The sequence below is a fragment of the Cryptomeria japonica genome, chromosome 7 (assembly GCF_030272615.1).
Source record: "Cryptomeria japonica chromosome 7, Sugi_1.0, whole genome shotgun sequence".
Taxonomy (NCBI): Eukaryota; Viridiplantae; Streptophyta; class Pinopsida; order Cupressales; family Cupressaceae; genus Cryptomeria; species Cryptomeria japonica.
Window position 1 is genome coordinate 305133268 of NC_081411.1, and position 22307 is coordinate 305155574.

A 22307-nucleotide genomic window follows, 5' to 3' on the forward strand; every position below is an offset into this window, starting at 1 on the left:
GGTGCCTTTTCAAATAAAGGAAATTGTTTGAAACATAAAATATCAATTTTTTTGTGTTTATATATTAATAATTACAATGTATTAAATTGTGACTTTAAAGTTGTTATTGCTATCAAATGTACCATTAGTTGTAAAAAGCAACCAATCATGTGATGCCACATCAGCTGCACAAGTATAGGGGCCTCTTTTGTACGCATATTGGTCTCATTTTTTTTGGGCTATTTTGGACACCTTGGCAAAAAGCATGCTGATGTGGCACCATACTTAATGATGTGGCTCTAAAACCTTAGTTATAAGAAGGGGACTTGCCAAGAAAGCTGCTGTAAAAAATTGGGAGTGATTTAAAATTTCTACGTTGGATTTTGAGAACCACGAAGTTAGGGTGCACAACTATTGGGTCCTCTCCCTAGTCAAGGAGCAGAGATGGAAGATGTTAGGGTGTTGGATCCTGGAGCTTCATGCTTCTATGTATTTAAGAGTCATGTTGAAGTGGGAGATGTTCATCCTACCTTAGATTTTTCATTGCGTAAGATTTTGGATTAATTAGATGATGAAATCAATTCAATCATTGAAGAATTTCCTGACAAGTTGAAATCTGATAAAAGCTCGATAGCTTTTGGTTGTGATAGGGACTATCTATCCACCCTTGTGAAATTTGAAACAATGTGTCATGTACATTGGTGGGATGAAGAAGAGTTGAGAAGAAATGCAGATGAAATAATTGCAAAGAGTGAGGAGAAAATATAAGGGAGGAGATCTTGTTAATGGAAAGCGAAAGAGTTGCAAAGGAAGTGGCAGTGAAATTGCTGGAAGGGACTATGAGACAAGAGATCTCATTCCAGTGTCTATACAAAAAGAGCAGTGAGACGATGGAGAATATGGACAAGGATTCGACTGAAGATGATGAATTTGATCATGAAAGCAAAGAATTTGAAGAGAATTTGTTGAATGACAGTGAGAAGGAGGTGGTGGTTTCCCTAAAGAAGGTTCACTTTGACAATTTGGAATCTAAGAGTGTAAAGTTTATAGCTAGGGAGATTTTGGTGGTGCAACCACTGTAACTACTAATATTTATGGTCTCATGTGACAATTGGTTTAAATTGGAGTGATTTTTTAACTCCTATATTCAAGGTTCATATCGAGCCTTAAAAATGTTGGGCATCAAGGTTGGAGTATGATATTTCAACTTTAAGGATTGATATTTTGAATTTGGGCTTTATTGTTTGATGGTTCAATTGTTTTGGGTTTTTGAAACAAACACACTCAATCATAAGTAAGTATGGACAAGTGACAAACAAAATGTATGCATGCAAATAAATGGTAGAGATTCAAGACCATAATGGATCAATGGAACAAACCAAATAGGCTACAACTAAAGTTGGGCTTTCAAGCAAGTCTATAATATGCCAAGAGACCCCTTAGTTGAAGGTATAAAAAATACTTTTGGTTTTGTGCAAGTATCTAGAACCTAGTTCAAAGGTTAAAAAATATGGATAAGTGCCTAGGAGGGAAAATATATTGTTCTCAATTTTTATTTCTTTTTGATAACCTAAGGGTATCCCCACATCAATTCCCAGTGCCCAACCACCTTGTGTCCTTAATTTTTAAAATACTAGAGAATGTCTAATTCATTCCACATGGGTCATCCTCTAATTTCTAAATCATCATTAGACAAACATGATAAATTATGCAAATTTTAGTCATCATTAGACATAAAATTAAAGTTTAACTCAAGGTTTTTATTCTAAACTAAACAAAATGGACACCCTCATAAATGATGTCAACTCTAATCTAAAACAATGACCATTTTCAATACAAATAGATGTAATTTTTTTAATTGTCAAATGATCACTTGAGATTTATAAATTAATTTTCCTTATTTTCTACATACAATACTAATCACATGGCTCAAGGTAATCACATTTACTTATAAACTTCTATCATGTTTTTCACTATTTTTTGAGAATAAATCTAATCTCATAAAATTCCATAAATATGTTATTTTCTTCTAATTTCTCTTATAGTTTGAAATGTTAAACATCTAACATGATTAAGCTTTTACATTTTTCAACATTGAGGTCAAACTCTCTTTATTGCACAAATCCTTCCTCAAAAAGATCTATTTCTAGAGACTATATGTTTGTTGAGTTCTTGAAGGAATTCTTCCTAGAAAACCATTTGACATTGTGAAATTCAAGATCTAATTAAATGTTACATTTTCTCCTATTGCTTCTTTCTTTATCTAATAAATAATACTATTTTAAGATGGATATGTTGGGCTCAATAGAAATACGACTTCATTTAGGCTACTTTACTATTTTTATATTATTAGGAAAAAAATTATTGATTGGTTTAAGAGCCCAATAAAAATTAATATTTCCAACTAGGGGACTCACTTTATAAAAATATTGATTAACATTAGGGAAATACCAACAAAACCTTAAGTTCCTCATAGATGAGATATCACTAGCTAGGAGCATAGAAGTTCAAGGAATGTACATATCAACTAAAAAATATCATGTAACACTAAATGGATGTGATCCAATGGTGTATGAAAATTGATCACCATTGATGAACCAAGAATTTATATTGAAAAAATCTAAACTAATGCTTGTAAGAAGGATTTTATTAAAATATTCTAGATTAGGGATGGAATTGAAAGATAGAACATAAAACTATGATGGGGAAATCAAGATGATCGCAACCTTGTCATATTGTCCATATAGAAATGTCTTAAATTGATGGTAATGACAAAATTGTTGCTATTGTATCTTTACAAAACATTGTCAAAGCATTATTGTTTGATTGATTTTGGGGCAATTCAAACCCTAAAAATTGAAGGATGTTAAGGTTTCCACTACCCTTAAATACAAATTCCTGAATAGAAGTAGTCATGGTAAGATTTGACAATAACTTCACACTAAGAATGCATTTTTCTACATCAAAAGGATGAGAAAAGTAGTTATATCTTACAAGTGGGTTATCTTGAGGATTTTTGCTACTAAGTTGAAGCTCACCTCTTGATAAGGGAAAAGACACCTTGCTAAAAATAATTCCTATATACTGTTTGTCTATGACATTTTGTTGTTGAAAAAAGCTAACAGCCTCAATGATGACCTGGGAATTATCTAGTATGCCCACTACTTTTACTTGTTCAAAATCAAGTGGTATAGGAGATTCTAGAATGATTGTTGTGCGTGGTGGATCTTGAATCCTTTTCCCTACTGAATTTAGATTTAATAATATAGTAATATTTAATTCATTAAGTTGTTTTGAGGGGCCAATTCCACTCAATAAGAGAAGTTGGGGGCTACCTATACTTCCTGCTAATAAAATTACTTCACTCCACTGTGACAATTCGCTGATAAATATTTGATAAAAGTGGGCATCAATATTTCTCATCAACTCAACACCATTAGCCTTCAACATTCCTACAACATAATTTTATAGCTAATATTAGAGTTTTGATATACATTAAAATATTATCACTATAATATATATTAAGATAACTAATAAAAAATATTAGAAAAAATGAGAAAAAATACAATATAACTATTAGGACTACATGCAAATAATTTTTTTAATTTTAATTAATATTTTTTAAAATGAAATAAGTTTTATATATCTAGAAAGTGCAAATAAAATTAACCTTCACAAATATTGATGCTATGTATACCTATATTGAAGGAAAATTATCATAAAAGAAATTTACATCTTACATTAAGAATAAAATTGTTTTTCGTTAATAAGACACAATGTTAACGAGATGAAAACAAAAAATTGTAAGTGCAAACATATTAATAATTTATTATTGTTAATTATATTGAGAGGTAGTCTATATTAGAAACAATACAACATCATTCTATGATCATGTATATAGAAGCAAAATCACAGCTAAAAAATATTATAACAAAATTAGTAAAGAGTCTCATATCATGATCATGTACATAAAAAATATCAACTTAAATTTTATAGCTATTTACATATTAAATTTTATTATATAATAATAGACATAATATTAACAATGTTATTTAACGATGAATTTAAGGTTAGTGATGCCTTATTAAATAAAAGAAACAAATTAAAAAAGATTATTAAATAATAATTGATAAATAAATAAAAAATAAGTGCATTGATGATGGGGATAAATTAGTGAGCATTAATATCATTTATGTTAATATCTACACATTTTTAATACCTTGAATTCAAATTTCTTTATGATGCCTGCCCATTTAGGCTTGGATTTCTCTCTAGTCTTAAGATTGAATATATTTATATCAAATTACTCTTTAAGATTGAATATATTTATATCAAAAGCAACATATTATTATATAAAATACAACTTATATTGAACACAAAGGGGTCAATTGTTGAACAATAAAACCTTTGGACAATCCCTCACATTTTATGGAAAAAAACACAGTATTTTTTGTGTTCATCTTTTATATTTGTGATAAGACAAACTATTAATATCAAATACTTATTTAATTCACTTGTTTTTTGTTTTTTTTGATAGGTAATAGGCCGTAGCCACAATATTTTGAATTATTATTATTATTATTATTATTATTATTATTATAGGTTTGATTTGATTTGACCCAAGACCTTCCCCATTCTATGGAAGGCCAAGAGTCACAACTTAGAATTCCACTTTAGATGTCCCTGTTGGGAATTGAACTTGGATCTCCACAGTGAGAACCTAGTGTTTTAACCAGTTAAGCTCAACCCCTTGGACCTTTACTTCACTTGTTAATTAACGTATTTATGCATTTTTAATATAATATTTATAGGTTCTCGTGTTCAAGTATTGGTCCTTTTTTACCAGCATTTGGTAATTTTTTATTTACATGTGGATTATTTATTTACAATATATAGTATAAGTATGACAATATTCGATATTATAAGTGTTGATTCAAAGAAAAATGATGTGTCGTCATGATTTGGTTATGATCAGTGTGATGTCGTGCCCCAGATTTGATAAATGATATTGATAATGCCCCCTCGGGAGATGAATCAAAATTTTGAAAATTTAATTTGATTTGATAATGTTTGATAAATCTCATCACATTTTAAATTTTGTCTATGTTGAATGCATTAATTTGATTCATCTCCTAATAATGATATTTGTTAGGGTGAGACGGGAGACCATGAGCAATTTACGTGTTCCGCTACGTAATCCTAATTTCCATTTATCCTATAAAAAGGTAAAAAGTGATTTATTTTGTCTCATTTGTGTTTGTTGACTTTGGAGAAAGTGACACTTGGAGAGAAAGTTAAGATGTCGGTTCCCTATTCTTCTCATCGATTCGAGCGAGTTCAGAGGTATCGGAGGCCCGCCATGTATGGACCACCGGTAAGTCATCATTTTTTACCCCTTTTTGATTTTTGTTTTATCATTTTTAGTCAGGTTTTTCATTTTTTTATCGTAGAAATTAACGGTTTAGCGCGTCCAGTGGAGACCGTAGCGCATACAAAACAAAGCATAGCGCGTAGTGTCTTAGGAACTAGGGTAGCATTCGGGTAGGTTAGGATAGTGCATAGGGGGGTTAGGATAGCACATAGACATAGTTTAGCGCATCGGGTTCATAGGATAGCGCACAGGAGGAAGCGGGTAGCGCATCGCTTAGACCTAGCGCTTAGGGTTAGCCGGGGATCACATGGGTAGGTTAGGCTAGGGCATAGGTGTGACCTAGCACATAGGGGTAGTGTTGCAGTGTAGGGCCAGATTAGGATAGCGCATAGACTCATTTTAGTGAAGCGGGGTCGCCGGCTAGCGCGTAGGTGTAGGTTAGCGCTTAGGGTTAATTCTGTAATGCATGGAGATTTTCGGATAGCGCATGCCGAGAAGTGTAGCGCGTGGATAAAAATTTTCAGCATGTGGGTAGAAAAATTTGGGAAAGTAAGATTTTGGTGAGGGATTATGAGATGAAGAAAGATAAGTAGGTGTTGGCCAGTTTTTTCGGGATGGGTGTGATAATTAGTCTACGTGTTTGTTGTCATTTTTTTTGAGAAATTGTCTGATATGAGTTTTGATGTGGGGTTTTTGATAGATAACTTGATTTGATTTTCAATATTTCAAGTTGATATTGATCTGATGTTGATATTGATATGACATGATGTGGATCTGATATGGACTTGTGATACGATATGAACTTGATTTGATATGCATTGTTTCAAGTTGATATAAATGTGGGACTTGAGTTGTTTTTGAAGTTGATATGAATGTGGAACTTGAGTTGTTTTACAAGTTGATATGGTTGTGGAACTTGAGCTGTTTTACAAGTTGATATAAATTTGGAACTTGAGTTGTTTTACAAGTTGAAATGATCCGATATGGATATGGATTTGATATGATGTGGAACTTGATTAGGTTTTCAATGTGTCAAGTTGATATGAATTTGATTTTGATATGAATTGATTTGATGAGGAAACTGATATTGGCCATGTTTTGTTTGTGACAAGAGCGGCTTGGGGTTGTTTAGTCGCGAGAGCAATTTCTGAGACCGTGGTCGTTGATACAATGGTTGACACAGGCAGACAGGGATATTATTGAGAGGTTTCGACTATCCTCTTTGTTAGAGATGCCCCAATATATCATTAACCGAGGTTTATTGATAGCTTTAGCTGAGAGGTGGCATAGTGACACCAACACCTTTCACTTGGCGAAAGGTGAGATCACAATGACATCTGAGAATTGCTACAGCATTCTACAGATTCTCGTGGTAGGTGCACTTTTACCATATGAGCAAACTGAGGAGGGTGGGATAGAGGCTCTTCGTTGGATTCTGTATGATGAGCATATTTGTGGGTATGAGATCCCATGGCAGGAGATTATTGATTTGGATTATGCTCCTCTACCATTAGTACTAGGAGGATTCATAGGTGGCTTTTTATGTCCTGACCGTAGGTCAAAGCGATTGGCAGTAGGATGGGGGTTGGTCTTTGAGGACATGGTGACATAGGGTCACCGATTTGCATGGGGGTCTGCTATGTTAGCCCACTTATACAAGGATCTTCATCAGGTGGTTTACTTGGGATACAACAGTCTATCAATCGGGGTCACGCTGCTACAGGTATGGGCATGGGAGCATATTCCCATAGCTAGGCCACTTGTGGATAGAGATAGGCTAGTTGGTCATACGTATTCCTATGGATATAGAGGGATAGTTGTCCAGTGTAAGCTGGGCAAACTAGAGAATTGGAGGCGAGTGCTAGATGATATTGATATAGTCATCTGGAGACTGTATATGGATTGCGAGGTGTGGGCAAAGGATGGGATGGAGATGCCCTATGTCTACATGTCCCAATTTCTAATAGGGCAGACGCCCTTTGTTATTGAGAGATTTTTGCACAACTGAGTTCATTGACAGTATGGACGACAGCAAGGGATACCGCAGGGAGCATGCTTGTATGCTTGATGGAGGCAGGATGTACCAGAGTGGGGACCCACTATTGATAGCGCAATGATGGTTGAGGAGTTCGTTCACCTAGTCGGCTAGATATGGGACTATGCCTACGGGATAGTGGATGTGGGGATGATCGATGAGTTCGTAGTGCTCTTTGCGGCTCATGTTGTGGCCAGGATATCGGACCCAGCAGAGATGATTCCCACTTTTGATGATGATGAGGATGAGCAGCACAAGAGCCTAGGGAGACGGGGAGAGGAGGGAGAGGAGTTGGATGAGGGAGGTGGGGATGGTGGAGGTGATGATGGTGGAGATGGTGGAGGAGGTGGCCGAGGTCAGCGTGGGGATAGGGGGAGATTTGATCAGTAGAGGAGAGGGGATAGAGGTGGAGCTAGTGGTGACAGAGGGATATGGGTGGAGAGAGTAGTGCAGCGAGCTATGGAGGATAGAGGGAGGGGAGGTTTGGCTATTGGAGCTGGGGGTGAGGAGAGGATACGAGAGGTGATAGCAGCGGTGGGAGGGATATATGAGATTAGATGACTGACCTAGAGGAGGAGGTTAGATGTTTTACCCCCACCAGCATCGAGGATAGGGAGAGAGACAGGGGGTACCACTACACAGGTACCCTCTAGATTCGGATTCCAAATCCCCAGGAGGATGCTTAGATTAGGTCCTTACAGTTACCAGTGCAACACCTGCAAACACAGCTACTGGGGCATCAGTAGAAGATTACACATCTGACTACTGAGCAGGATACAATTTTGGAGCGGTTGGGTCGAGCAGAGACTTTTGACAGAGTGGTGTCGGGTGGCTCGATGAGAGACACCCTCAAGGAGTTGGTTTATACAGCCAAGGAGGCTAAGTATTATTGGAGGCATTATGAGGATGTAGTGCCCCGAGAGCGCAAAGTTCCTAGTTTTATGACTACGAGATCCAATCGATCTAGTTAGACTGGGTCGAGGAAAGAGAGCAGAGGCGTGACAGGGCTTGCTCGTCAGGATCCACCTAGGGATCCCGGTGTTAGGACATCTGCTGTGAGACTATCACCCTTAGGAGATAGTCATACTTGAGAGACGTTGTCTATTTTGTATTTTGATCTTTTTGTTGTATTATGTGATAGACATGACATATTCTATACATTTGATAATTTTTGAGATATATATATGACATCATTTTCCTTGATCCTCATGTGATGTGTTATGGATGATTCTTTCTATATGATTTTGATGTTTCTGTGATGATGATGCAATGCTTAGATGCATGTGATTTGATATGTGATGAATATGATGTGATAATGCATGATGTTGTGAGATGTATCTTGAAAATGAGATGTATGATATTAATATGTGGTGAGATGTATCTTAAAAATGAGATGTATGATATTGATATGTGGTGAGATGTATCTTGAAAATGAGATGTATGATATTGATATGCTGTGAGATGTATCATGAAAATGAGATGTATGATATTGATATGCGGTGAGATGTATCTTGAAAATGAGATGTATGATATTGATATGCTGTGAGTTGTATCTTGAAAATGAGATGTATGATAATGATATGCGGTGAGATGTATCTTGACAATGAGATGTATGATGCTGATATGTTGTGAGATGTATAATGATATGTAACTAATTGTAAAATGATATGCAACTAATTGTAAAATGATATGCAACTAATTGAGCATCCTCATTCTTCTGTTTGTCATTCCTGTATAGTCACATGTTTTTTCTTTCTTTGTAGTTATCATCATTGAGCATTAATTTGTTGGGATATGTTGAAAATTTATACAAGCATAATGGTATAATTGAACCATAATGACCTAAGAAAAATTTACATGATTTTTGATTTTTGCAAGATAGCACAAGCGTCAAGGTATAATTGAACCAAGACGACTTAAGTGTGGCTTGCGTATAAATAGACAAGATTGAACCATTTGTATGTGCAAAGTGGAATCATGTCTTCAGTGATATGCTTTGAATCATGTCTTCAATGATATGCTTTGAATCATGTCTTGAGACAAGTATTTGCACAGTACAAATAATCGCCTCATAGGCAGAAAACTAAAAAGATATTGGAGTTCCCATGACTTTCTCTAGCTTTGATGCATCGTTGAGAAAATGTAGTGGATCCAATAGTTCAAAAAAAGTTCAAGTGCAAAAATAGTCAAAACTTCAGGCCAGATGCAAACATTTGATACTTTGGAAAATTATCCATCATATATTTTGAATCGTTTCAAGTGATCAATGTTTTCTCGCGTGATTTGTTGATTTTATTGTTGGACAGGATGCTTTGAGTTTGCTGCAAGTTTTGATTTAGGATGAAATTTTGATCAATGCTACCCCTAGCTAAAGTTACCTCCTGATGCAGATATGTACAATGATTTCCAAGCCATGGTAGATGAGGAAATGGTATTCGGATCAACAAGAACAGTGACTACGCTAAGTATGTCCTGAAGAATGGTATTTTGATAAAGTGTCGGGTGATGGCCAATAGTGCTTGATTGTGTATATAAAAGGCTTGTGAGTAAAGATAGATAGAGGAGTTGTCCTCTCACAAATAGCACCTGTGGCCAGGTTTTCACCATTTGCTTTTATTGCACTTTATTGTTTTCTTTTTCTTGATTTTTTTTTTTTTTGATTTTTTTTTTTTTGATTTTTTGATGGTTTTGACTTTTTTGTGCATTAGACTGGCTCAAGTGTAGTATTTCTTCAAATGATTTTGTTGGTTGGTTCATTGAGCACATCTCCTTCTGAATTTGTTAGCTGATAAGCACCTGATCCATAGGCTGATATGATAACATAGGGACCTAACCAGTTAGGTTCAAATTTCCCTTTCTTTTCTTGATCCTGCTGATTTTTGGGATTTTCTTTGAGGACTAGGTCACCAATTTTAAAAATTCTAGGGATGACCTCATGATTGTAGCTTTAGCACATTTGTTGTTGATATGATTTGAGGTGAGTATAGGCATGTTGGCATTTTTCATCTAGAAGTTCTAGCTCTTGCAGTCGGTTGACCCGATACTCTTCATCTGGAATCAGGCCTTTCAAAGATACTCTAAGAGATGGGATTTCTACCTCCAAGGGTAAAATTGCTTCTGATCCATACACCAATGAATATGGCGTAGCTCTTGTAGGTGTGCAGATGCTAATTCTGTATGCCCAAAGTGTTGGATTGAGTTGCACGTGCCAATCTTTGCTTGCATCATTTACCATTTTCTTGAGGATTTGATTTTCAATATTGTTTTGTTGGATACTTTGGCCTGACCATTCCCTTGTGGGTAGTAAGGTGTAGAGAAACGATGTTGGATTTTTAATTTTTCACATAGTTCGTACGCATCTTGGTGCTTGAAAGGTCACCCATTATCTATGATGATGGAACTTGGAATTCCATATCTGCAGATTAGATAATTAAGAACAAAAGAGGCAATTTGTTTCCCAGTCACTGTGGTCATGGGGACTGCTTCAATCCACTTGGTAAAATATTCTGTTGCAGTAATAATGAACTTGTGCCCATTTGAAGATGAAGGATGGATTTTGCCAATTAAGTCTAGTCCCCACTGGCAAAAGGGCCAGGATGTTGTGAAGGGTTGTAGTTCCTATGCTGGTGCATGCATAAGATTGCCATAGATTTCGCATTTAGGACATTTCTTTGTAAAATGGTAAGAATCTTTTTCCATTGTCAGCCACTAATATCCCATTCTTAGAAGTTTTTTAGCAAGAGTAGGACCACTTGAATGTGTGCCACAAATACCTTCATGAAGCTCTTGTAAAGCTGAGTCAGATTCATTACGATCAAGGTAATGAAGAAGAGTACCATCTAGACCTCGATGGTACAGAGTATCAGTAGTGATAGTATAATAGCCGGCTTGTTGGATAAATTTGCGTTTTTGGTTTCGAGATATGTCAATGGGTAGGATACTATTTTTAAGATAGTCGTATATCATTCCGTATAATGGAGAATCAGAACTGGTCAAGGCATAGATAACATGGGATATGGAATGGTCATAGGCTGGGGAGAATAGTTGCTCTACCAGAAACTTGTAATGATTCTGTTGCTCTGGAATTTGTAGCAGTGAAGCGATAGTAGCCATTACATTGGCTGCTCTGTTGTCCAACCTTGGTATTTGTTCGAAGGTGATGTGTACAAAATACTATTTGAAATCATCCACTATTCATTTGTATGGTAGCAACTTGTTATCTTTCATCTGATAGTCATTGTTGATCTGATTTATGACTAGTTGTGAATCTCCATAGACTTTCAATTATGTGATTCTCCATTCTACAACCATTTTTATGCCTGTTACCAGTGCCTCATATTCAACAATGTTATTTGTGCATGGAAACATGAGCCTATATGATCTTGGTATGGTGTGCCCGTCAGGAGTGATGAACAAAATATCAGCACCTGAACCATGTTGAGTGTAGGAAACATCAAAGTAGAGGGTCCATTGCTTGGTGTTTATAGTAAGAACATCCCTATTTGGAAATTAAATCTCTATTGGTTGTTTATCTGTTAGTGGTGCATTGGTTAATTGATCTACAATTACTTGTCCTTTGATAGCTCAACGCTCTATGTAGTGGATATCAAATTCGTTGAGAATCATTATCGATTTAGCCAATCTACCAGTGAGAGCTGCTTTGTTGAGTAAGTACTTTAGAGGGTCAATTTTTGCTACTAGCTTGATTGTATGAGCTAGCATGTAGTGTTGGAACTTTTGAGAAGCAAATACCACTATTAGACAAGCCTTCTCAATGAATGTGTAATTGAGCTCATATCCATTTAAAGTTCTACTGATGTAATAGATATCTTGTTCCTTTCCTTCTTGATTTTCCTGTGCTAACAGTGCCCCGAGTGATATGTTTGTTGTTGATATGTAGAGAATAAGTGGCTTCCCTACTATTGGTGGTACTAGAACTGGCGGGTTCATTAGATATTGATTGATTTGGTAGAATGATTCTACACATTTTTCTTCCCATTTGAATGGTACATTCTTATGTAGCAAATGATTGAATGGTAGACTTTTATCTACTAGTTGACCGATGAAATGCCTGATTGACTGGAGCTGTCCTTGCAAGGGTCTAAGTTGACTGTTTTTCTTAGGTGGTGGCATATCCATGATGGCTTGTACCTTTGCGGGATCTACTTCAATGCCCTTTTCTGAGACTATGTAGTCTAATAACTTTCCTGATGTAACCACAAAGACACACTTCTTAGGGTTGAGCCTGATTTGAAATTTTTCCAATCTGTCAAAAATGTTTGCTAAGATGTTGAGATGTTCTGCTTGGGTAAATGATCTAGCTAGTAAAACATCCACATATCCTCCATGAAGGTATGCATCATGTCATGAAAAATTGTTTTCATTGCGCATTGATAAGTTGCCCCAACATTCTTTAAGCCGAACGACATGACATTCCGACAGTATGTTCCCCAAGGGCAAGTAAATGTTGTTTTATCTTGATCCTCTAGAGCTATCTTGATTTGATTATAGCCAGAAAAACCATCCATTAGTGATAGCATTGCATGGCCTGCTGTGAGGTCTACAATTATGTCGATACTGGGCAAAGGAAAGTCATCCTTTGGACAGGATTTATTGACATCTCTAAAATTGGTGCATATCCTGATGCTACTATCTAGTTTTCAAACTGGCACGATGTTGGAAATCCATTTAGCATAGTCGATAGGTCGAATAAATCTGACATCTAATAGTTTCTTTATCTCAGCTTTGACCATGAGTGCTACATGTGGATTCATCTTTCTCAATTTTTGCTTGACTGGCTTAGCTCCTGGAGCAATAGACAAGTGATGCATGATTAACTATGGATCAATCTCGGGCATATCTACATAGGACCAAGCAAAATTTGATTTGCTTTTCTTTGAAAAATTGGATAAACTCTGATCTTTCTTCCTCTATCAAAGATTCTGCTAGGCGTATGTTTTTGGCAGCTTCTGTTGTACCAATGTTGATTGATTGAGTAGGATCAATCAATATGCATGATCGCTCTTGATAGTATTTAGGTAGAGTGTTAAGTCTCCCATATTTGGGTGCCTTAAAAAGGTTTTCACTTGCAGATGCGTCCTTTATTTTTACTTTTTTGTGATCTAGTGCTGCCATTGACTGGTTTTCAGCAGTAGATCCTTGATTTCGTTCATTTTTGTGACTGAGAGACTTGGCACTCCCCTGATTGCAGATGTTGTTACTTTGTTCACTGGTAGAGTCTAATTCTAGGTTGATGGTACACAAGTAATGGATAATGGAATCATCATTTGGGAAAATTGGTATGTCATGATTTTCAGGTTCATCCCAATCTATGAGGTCAGGAAAGATAAGTGGTAAAGAGTCATTGGGTGGGTCGAGTTCAGTTGCTGTAAGTGTTAGGATGGAGGTATCATCATGGTTGGCCAGGATATTAAATAAGTTAATGATTTTGTCAAGGTCTTCAATGGTATCCTCTTCCATGTAAAATTTCTCATAATGTCGTTGCTCATTTTCCTTGGCGTCATAGATATTGTGGACCAAATTTAAGTAGTCTAGACTCTGTGCCTTGTTCTTCTTGAGAAATGGGTGTATGACTATCATTTGCAGCAATATCTTCAGTAACATTGGAACAACTGCCCCATTCATATTCATTTGAATCAGTCTTAGAGGTATTATCCCAGAGTCTTTTAGTGCTATGTACTGGTATGTTGTAGGGTGAAAACAGGTCCTTGATGATTGAGACCAATCTGATGGTCTTCTTAGATTTAGTATCAGATCCTGCTTCTACTCATTGCATTTGCTCATATACTGTCTCTCCTTGGGGAGTAATGATGTTACTAGGGAGTGATTCTTTTTTTTTTGAAACTAGTTCTTGAACATGATGTACTTCTGCACAAGGTGCTTCTATCTCTTGAATGACTATTTTTTCTTGATGTTTCTTTTTTTCTTGGTATTCACATTCCTTGCATATTGTTTCTGCTGATTCAAATACTTTCTCCTACCATGAGTCCTCCTTGTATTTCTTTGTTGCCTTCCACTGAGGTTTGTGGTATTTGCTTGGTTTCTTCTTTGGTGGTAGAGTGTGTTCATAGCCCAATCCTATTTTATCTTTACAAAATTGTGAAGGAGGATCTAATGGTTCTATAACACCTTCTTGATGCTTGCCGATAGGTCCTTTGCCATTGTATCCCATTTGTTGCATGATCAAGTAGCCTTTTCCATACAACTATGTTGGTATAGCTACTTCCATAGTAGCTACTCTGTCTTCTTCCTCATCTTTGTATAGCCAACTAAAGATGTCTTTTTCCTCTGATTCATGTGCTAGTGTGCCTAGTTGAATGAATTTGCCATCAAACTTGGTGATGGGTTGTGTTGCATGATGTGTTGATATTGAAGGTAACCCATGAGATTTAGGTGATGCTGGTAAGTTGGTTAGACATAGGGGTTCCAAAGAGTATTCTCCCATACCTTGTTGTTTGATTTTCATTTTCTGTTTGAAATCCATAGATAGCGATTTAGATTTTTCTTGTTGAAGATCTGGTGCTGGGAAAATTTGTATTTCTCTGTTATGTAGAACTAAACTATCTTGGGCTGCCCCCATAGCATTACAATGTTGAAAAGGGTTATGATCTGCTGATAAAGAAATATCCTATCCATTGTAGTGGAACTTAACACAGTAGTGATAAGGAGAAGGTACTTCTTGCATTTTATGTATCCAAGGTTGACCTAATAAGATATTATAAGTGAGGTCTATGTTTAAGACCTGGCACAAAGTGTCCTTTTGTATTGGTCCTACCTGAATTGGCAACATTACTGTTCCTTTGGATGATCTTTCTTCATCATCATATGCTTTGATAGTGATCTTCTTGCATGGATCAATAGACTCCTCAGAGAAGCCTAATGCACAGATAAGTTTTAAGGAACATATATTCAGTCCAGCTCCTCCATCTATTAGTACTCTTTTGACTCGGTGTTTGTAAACCAAGACTTCAATATGGAGTGGAGTATTGTTTGGATGGCTTAATGAGATATTATCATGCTAAGAAAAGGTGAGGTTATGAGGCTAGAAATGTATGCGGGAAAAGCAGTTCAAGGAAATCCAAAATGCAAAAATATTTCAAGGACTTGCCCACACACCCATGGGACTCTTGGTGCATGTTATGGATCCATGAGGAATGGCTCAACTTCCCAAGGAGTGTTTCATGGTTCTCTATCTCACAAGGTCCCTCAAACCAATGCCTTTGCTCTTAGATCACTGAATAAAGTGACTTAGGGATGATGAATGCAAGAACGAGGGATTCTTTTGATCAAATTTAGTATGAATGCATCCTATTTATGCATGATTCTAGTAAATGAACTAAACTAAATGATAAGATGACAAGGTTAGTAAAAATACTATCCTAACATGATATACTAGCTATATGATTTAATATAAGATGATAGAAATACTCTAAAATGATTATTAGATTTAATTCTATTACAAAGAGAGGCTAAATGCTTATTAAAATTAATTATAAGTATGATGCTAAAGACTTGGATGTTTTTGAAGAAGGAATGGGCTCTATTTATATGGAAAATAGGGAAATGGATGGTCAAGATTTGATAATCTTAACAAGGGCCAGGATTGAAAGTTAATCAATCCATGTTTATAATTCTCACCAATGAAATGGTGACAATTGTCAACAAAATATTTCTTGAGAGGAGATGTAAGAAGCATTAAATGCTTTAGAGGACATGAATGTTACCTTAGAAAGTAAGGGTTAAGGTTAGGTTAGGGTTATCCAATGGATGAAGGTTTTACCCAAAGGATAAACTCTTTTGCAAGGGTTAAAGGGATAACCATGGTCAAAGCAATGAATTCTTGATGAGACCCTTGGGTTAGATGAAGGTTGAGTTAGGCAAAAAGTCTCTAACCATGTAAGAAGGTTGAGTTAACCATTAATGGTTTGGAAGACTTTCAAGGTTAGCTTGTTGAAGACATAAAGCCTTTAATGGTTTTCAAAGACTTTGAGGGTTTGAGAAGTGACTTCCCTTTGTTTAGGGATGTGACAATATTTAGCAAATGGATTAGGCTAAATTAGAAGTGTTTAGAAGAATCTACAAGGGGTTTAGGAGACAAGTGGGAGATATAGGAAAATGCAAGTGGGTGGGGAAAATAGAATTTAATTAAAATAAAATTAATTTATTTCAATTGTGGTTGCAACTTGCATTTGTAGGATTTTGCAAGTGAGGGGATCTAAATTAAATGTAAATTTAATTAAATGGGCTAGAAGGGATATTTTAATTAAATGTAAATTTAATTAAATGGGATAGAAGGGGGATTTAATTAAATGACTTAGATAGAAGAAGGGTATATTAATTAAATATTAATTTAATTAATTGGAAGAATTAAGAATAATTAAATGAATAAAATTCACTTAATTCATTGTGCCTCATAACCAATAGAAATGTATGCCATAAATGTATGCGGGAAAAACGGTTCAATGAAATCCAAAATGCGAAAATATTTCAAGGACTTGCCCACACGCTCATGGGATTCTTGGTGCAAGTTATGGAGCCATGAGGAATGGATCAACTTCTCAAGGAGTGTTCCATGGTTCTCTATCTCACAAGGTCCCTCAAGCCAATGCCTTTGCTCTCAGATCACTGAGCAAAGTGACTTAGGGATGAGGGATGCAAGAATGAGGGATGCTTTTGATCGAATTTAGTATGAATGCATCCTATTTATGCATGATTCTAGTAAATGAACTAAACTAGATGATAAGATGACAAGGTTAGTAAAAATACTATCCTAACATGATATACTAGCTATATGATTTAATCTAAGATGATAGAAATACTCTAAAATGATTATTAGATTTATTTGTATTACAAAGAGAAGCTAAATGCTTATTAAAATTAAGTATAAGTATGATGCTAAAGAATTGGATCCTAGAAATGGAGGGATGAGGGCTCTATTTATAGAAGAAGCAGGGCAATGGATGGTCAAGATTGAAAGTTATCAATCCATGTTTGCAATTCTCACCAATGAAATGGTGACAATTGTCAACATAAGACTGCTTGAGAGGATATTTAAGAAGCATTAAATTCTTGAGAATACCTCATGATTACCTTAGAGGGTAAAGGTTAAGGTTAGGTTAAGGTTATCCATTGGATAAAGTTTTTACCCAAAGGATAAACTCTTGTGCAAGGGTTAAAGGAATAACCATGGTCAAAACAATGAATTCTTGATGAGACCCTATGGTTAGATGAGGGTTGAGCTAGGCAAAAAGTCTAACCATGCCACAAAGGGTTAGTTAACCATTAATGGTTTGAAGACTTTGAGGACAAATTTGTAAGAGTCCTTTCAAATTTGGGGGTATTCAACAAGTTAGCTTGTTGAAGGCTTTAATGCCTTTGGAACACTTTACTCCAAATTTGAGAAGTGACCTCAAATTTAGGGAAATGAGATAATTGATGGGTTAAGCTTAATTGATTAGGATTAGATGAATTCTAGAAGAGTCTAGAAAGAGGGTTAGGAGGCAAGTAGGAGATGTAAGAAAATGCAAGTGGATGAGGGATAATAAAATTTAATTAAAATAAATCTATTTATTTTGATTTGGTTGCAAGTTGAGGATTTAAATAAATTTATATTTATTTAATTGAGGTGAACTATCTAATTAAATGTAAATTTAATTAAAGTAGAGAGAAGGGATTTAATTAAATAAAATGATTTATTTAATTAAATGATATAAAGGGCTTAAGTGAATTTAAATAAATAAATTGAATAATTTATTTAATTAAATAGAAGAATGTGGATGATTTAATTAAATTATATTTAACTAAAATAGAGGAATGCGAATAAAATGAACATTAAATATTCATTAAGGAATATGGTCATTTTTATATATCTACAATAAGCACAAATGAATGTACAACTATTGGACCTTGCATAACTATTGGCCCCTCTCTTCTAAATTGATTAAAGTCAAACATCATTATAAATTGATTAAAGTCAAACATCATTATAAAGAAAATATTAATATCCCTCAAAATTTCTAGTTGTAATGTTCAATCTCAAAGAATATGAAGAATTATAAAAAAAATCACCACTCAAATAATTTGAAGTTCTTTCTTAAGAGGACTAGATGAGATGATGTCACTCCGAAAATAACCTATGATGTAGGTTTACCAAATCTAGACTAGTCTCTAATGTGTAGCAATGGAATAGTTTATAAAGTAAAGCAATAAGTAACCCTTTAAATTTACTAATATTTAGAGAAAGGTGAGTTGAAAAAATGAAAAAACAAAAATGAAAGTGAAGTTTACCTACCTGATGAGGTATCAAAGAGGATTCTGGTGGCTGTAGCATTCAGAAGAACCACAATGTTATCTGGATTTGCATATTGCAGAAGATCTGCAGCTGTGTGTCTCCTTCCCTCGTTGTCAATGGTCGAAGCACTGAACTTGGTGCCCTCCAAATGATCCAGAGTATACCCATGATAAGGAAGCACTCCAGCTTCCAAAAGCGCATCCTTGAAAGCAGAATTCCATTGGAAAAGCTTATCTGGTTCAAAGGCATTCAACTTCTCAACCCATTCATACGACTCATTTACAAGTTTTTCATCCCATCCCATTTCTCGAATGAATTCCGAGTTTGCCCTGGTGTAGAAACCAGCGTTGATGGCTGTGCTTCCTCCCAGAACTCTCCCTCTTACCAGCTGCACTCCCTCTTCTGAGACAAATCTCTGCATAACATAAGGGAACTCGCTGGGATCCCCAAGAACCTTGAAAACGCCTTTCATGTCTTCAACGTCAGGGTTTCCATAGGGAGAATCTCCCCTTTCCAATAACAAAACAGAATAGTGCTGTGACAGAGTTGCAGCGAGAGGACACCCTGCTGCACCTCCTCCAACCACAATGTAATCATATGTTCTTGCAGCCGCCTTTGCAGCATCAAATGTCATAAACGGAAATGGGTATTCTGCAAACACCAAGCACAAATCATACGTCATTAATGTCGTATACCAAAGACAAGTGATTGAATTTTATTTTCTTCTCTGTCATGAAAAATACTGATATGCAAATCAAGAGAGTTAAAAGACTGCAGTTACCTAATTTCTGCGATGCCTCTGCCGAACCGGAGAACAAATGATGATTTGAGAAAAGTAGCAGGCATGAAATGACAAAGGAAAGAATCTCCATACTTGCCAGTCGTTCTAACCACTCGTATAAGCTTGGTATTGAAAATTAATCCAAGTCTTCTGATATCTTATCTTTTCTAGTCGTGGTTAAATTTTACTCGAGTAAAAGATGATGACCAGGTTGGAGTATTCTTTACTGTTGACCAATTAATTTCCGTTCCAGCCCACAGATTCCAGAGGATATGTGGAATTGTGCGCACCTTGGTGTAGGTGAGAATTGTTTGGATGTGGTGTACAGGCTAATATGACATAAAATTAAAGCAATTCAGGAGGACCCACAAGGTTTTCGATAGATTTAGTTGAAAATGTGGACTTCTACATTATATGATCTTTTGTCTTTTGGTGTTTTCATAGCTGTATAACTAGCATTTGTATCAAAAGAAGGTGCAATGGTTATGTCTATAACAATATATATTTTGAGAAATAGATTGTAGGACAAAAATAAATCACATGAAAAAAAAGTTGTTTTTATTGTTGTAGGGTTGGTTATTCCTCCGTGTCAAAGTTTCTAATGTCCTTCCATGCAAAAAACTATCATCTTTGTGTACATTTAACCATCAAACATATCATCTTTGTGTATGTTTAACCACCAAACATCTCCTAATTTATCATGGTTCTAGTCATCTAAATGTATATCGAGACATTCAAAGACAAAAGTTGGCTCACATGTTTGAATGTGAAGTAAGTAATTTAATAAAATTATATAAACATATTTTAAATAAATCTACTTACAAACACTATCATTATAAAACATGCCTACAACCTTTTTTTCTATAAATTTATAAAAGAGAGTATATGTATCTATAATTGTAAATTCACTTTCTCTATATTTTCTATCAACCCTAAAATAGAAACATATAAGTTCTTATTTACCCTACCCAAATGCATTATGAAAAAAACAATAGAAGATCATATGTATTTGTAAAAACAGTAATAGAATAAAAAAAAAATCTATTAAAAAAATTATATTAAAATAAAGAAACATAAAACAATTATTCACTTAAACTATTTCTATTAAAAAAATGATTAAATAAATGGTACAAAGTTAATTTATTTTACTTTTGAGAGTAAAATAATCTAAGTACTAATAGCAAAACCTTTTGAGTAATTTATAAATAAGTCTTGGTTAGGTTAGCATGATGCTCATTTAATTTAATTTTATCAAATTTCTTATAACAATAATGGAATAATAACATAATATAATATAAAATAGTATTAATATAGTATTTAGAATAATATAATAAGTCAACAATATAATATCATAGTAACAATAATAATAATATAATATTTATAGCATTAATAATATAATATTAACATTTTAATAATACAAGTAAAATATAATAATAATATAATAAGTCAGCAATATGATATTATAGCAATTAGAACTAGCAATTGCACTTTGGTGTGCAGTGGGTACATCGAATAGGTGTGAAAGGTCAATTAAGAAAAAATTTGGTCCATTTATTGTATATATTTGTGTAGTACATAAGATCATTTGTCAGGATATTTAGCAAATGATGTTGTTTGTACAACAAAGGTCTACATGAAGAAGTGATGGCTTTAAATCCACTATGCATCCACTTTCAGATATCCAAACATAACTTAAACAAAACCTTTAAATCCGGAAGATAATCAATCTCCATTATCGATAAGTGTTGGTGTAAATAATTATTCATCTTGGATATTATTACACCTTACTTAAGTTTACCTAGGAAATGCATTTCATAGTAGTTTGGGTATGAGACACTTGGGTGTTTGTGCCACATTGGGATAGTGTGTGTAGGAGAATTTCCACCTTTTATGGTGTGATCTTGTTGTTACACTTCACAATCAGTGGGTGATCCACCTCATATGGAATACTATATTGTTTCTCCTATCTACCCACACCTATTTCCTACCTACCCTTGTTTCCTATTGAGCCATATGTCATGTTTGTGTGCTCACATATCCATATAGCCTTGCCTATATAAGCAGGCTCATATTTATTGTATGTATCAATTGATGATCCAGTTGATCAATATTTTCATCTTGATAGAATACAGTTTATTTCTATCATATATTTTGTCTCTCTTATTTGTGCTTTCCATTGCCTCTTGATCTTGGCAAAATATCACATTGTATCAGAGCTGTTCCATGTCTCACATGGTATCAGAGCCATTAGAGTGTCATTGGTTTGCTAATTGAGAGAAATTTGATGCTATTTGGGGTTGTGTATTTTGGAGTTTTCTATTGCAGGTTATTATTGAAGCTTGATGGATCGAATCTGAGGTTACCATTGGATTTAGGAGGTCCAAGAAAGTCAATTTTTCCTTTTGTTTCATCAAAATCGAACTTCAGAGGCCAAATCTAGAGGCATTTGAAGTTTGACACTGCGGCGGAAATTTTCCAGAAATTATAATTTTGTACGCATTTTTCAAATAACGATATCTCACTCATCCGGACTCGTTTTTTCGAGAAATTTTTTTTGTTTTGGGGTAGAATTTCATGATCTGTATAGTGGTGCAGGAGTTTTCTTATTTTTGGATACAGGTTTTTCAGAAATCGTGAAATCCTGATTTTTACAACTTTGGAGGCTTCGTTTGGGCTCATATGGACTCCTTTTCAGGTGCCGTTTTTTTTTTAAAGTGCATATTTTTTCATCTACTTTCACAATCTGTCATCTGTTTGCAGTGATTTTAAGTAGAAATTGTACTTTCAGTATTTGGCCATTTTTGACATATTTGGTACTTGTATTTTGCTT

General features: G+C 35.0%; 1 protein-coding gene across 1 annotated transcript; it reads right to left on the reverse strand.

Annotated features, from left to right (window-relative positions):
- Nucleotides 1-2733: 2733 nt before the first annotated feature.
- Nucleotides 2734-19766, reverse strand: LOC131039819 ((R)-mandelonitrile lyase-like). The gene is made up of 3 exons (XM_059208594.1): nt 19478-19766; nt 18697-19347; nt 2734-3431 (listed from the first exon to the last, which is right to left on the reverse strand). Exons 1-3 carry the CDS (start codon nt 19566-19568, stop codon nt 2734-2736), a joined length of 1440 nt encoding a protein of 479 aa, XP_059064577.1. The 5' UTR covers nt 19569-19766.
- Between the last annotated feature and the right edge of the window lie 2541 nt (nt 19767-22307).

Excerpts from the sequence above, each read along its gene's own strand:
- LOC131039819 (XM_059208594.1), bottom strand. The coding sequence starts at position 19,568 with ATGGAGATTCTTTCCTTTGTCATTTCATGCCTGCTACTTTTCTCAAAT. Across the intron at positions 19,348-19,477 it reads AGAGGCATCGCAGAAATTAG|AATACCCATTTCCGTTTATG; the intron begins GTAACTGCAGTC and ends TGGTGTTTGCAG. Across the intron at positions 3,432-18,696 it reads CCTCTTTGATACCTCATCAG|GAATGTTGAAGGCTAATGGT; the intron begins GTAGGTAAACTT and ends ATTATGTTGTAG.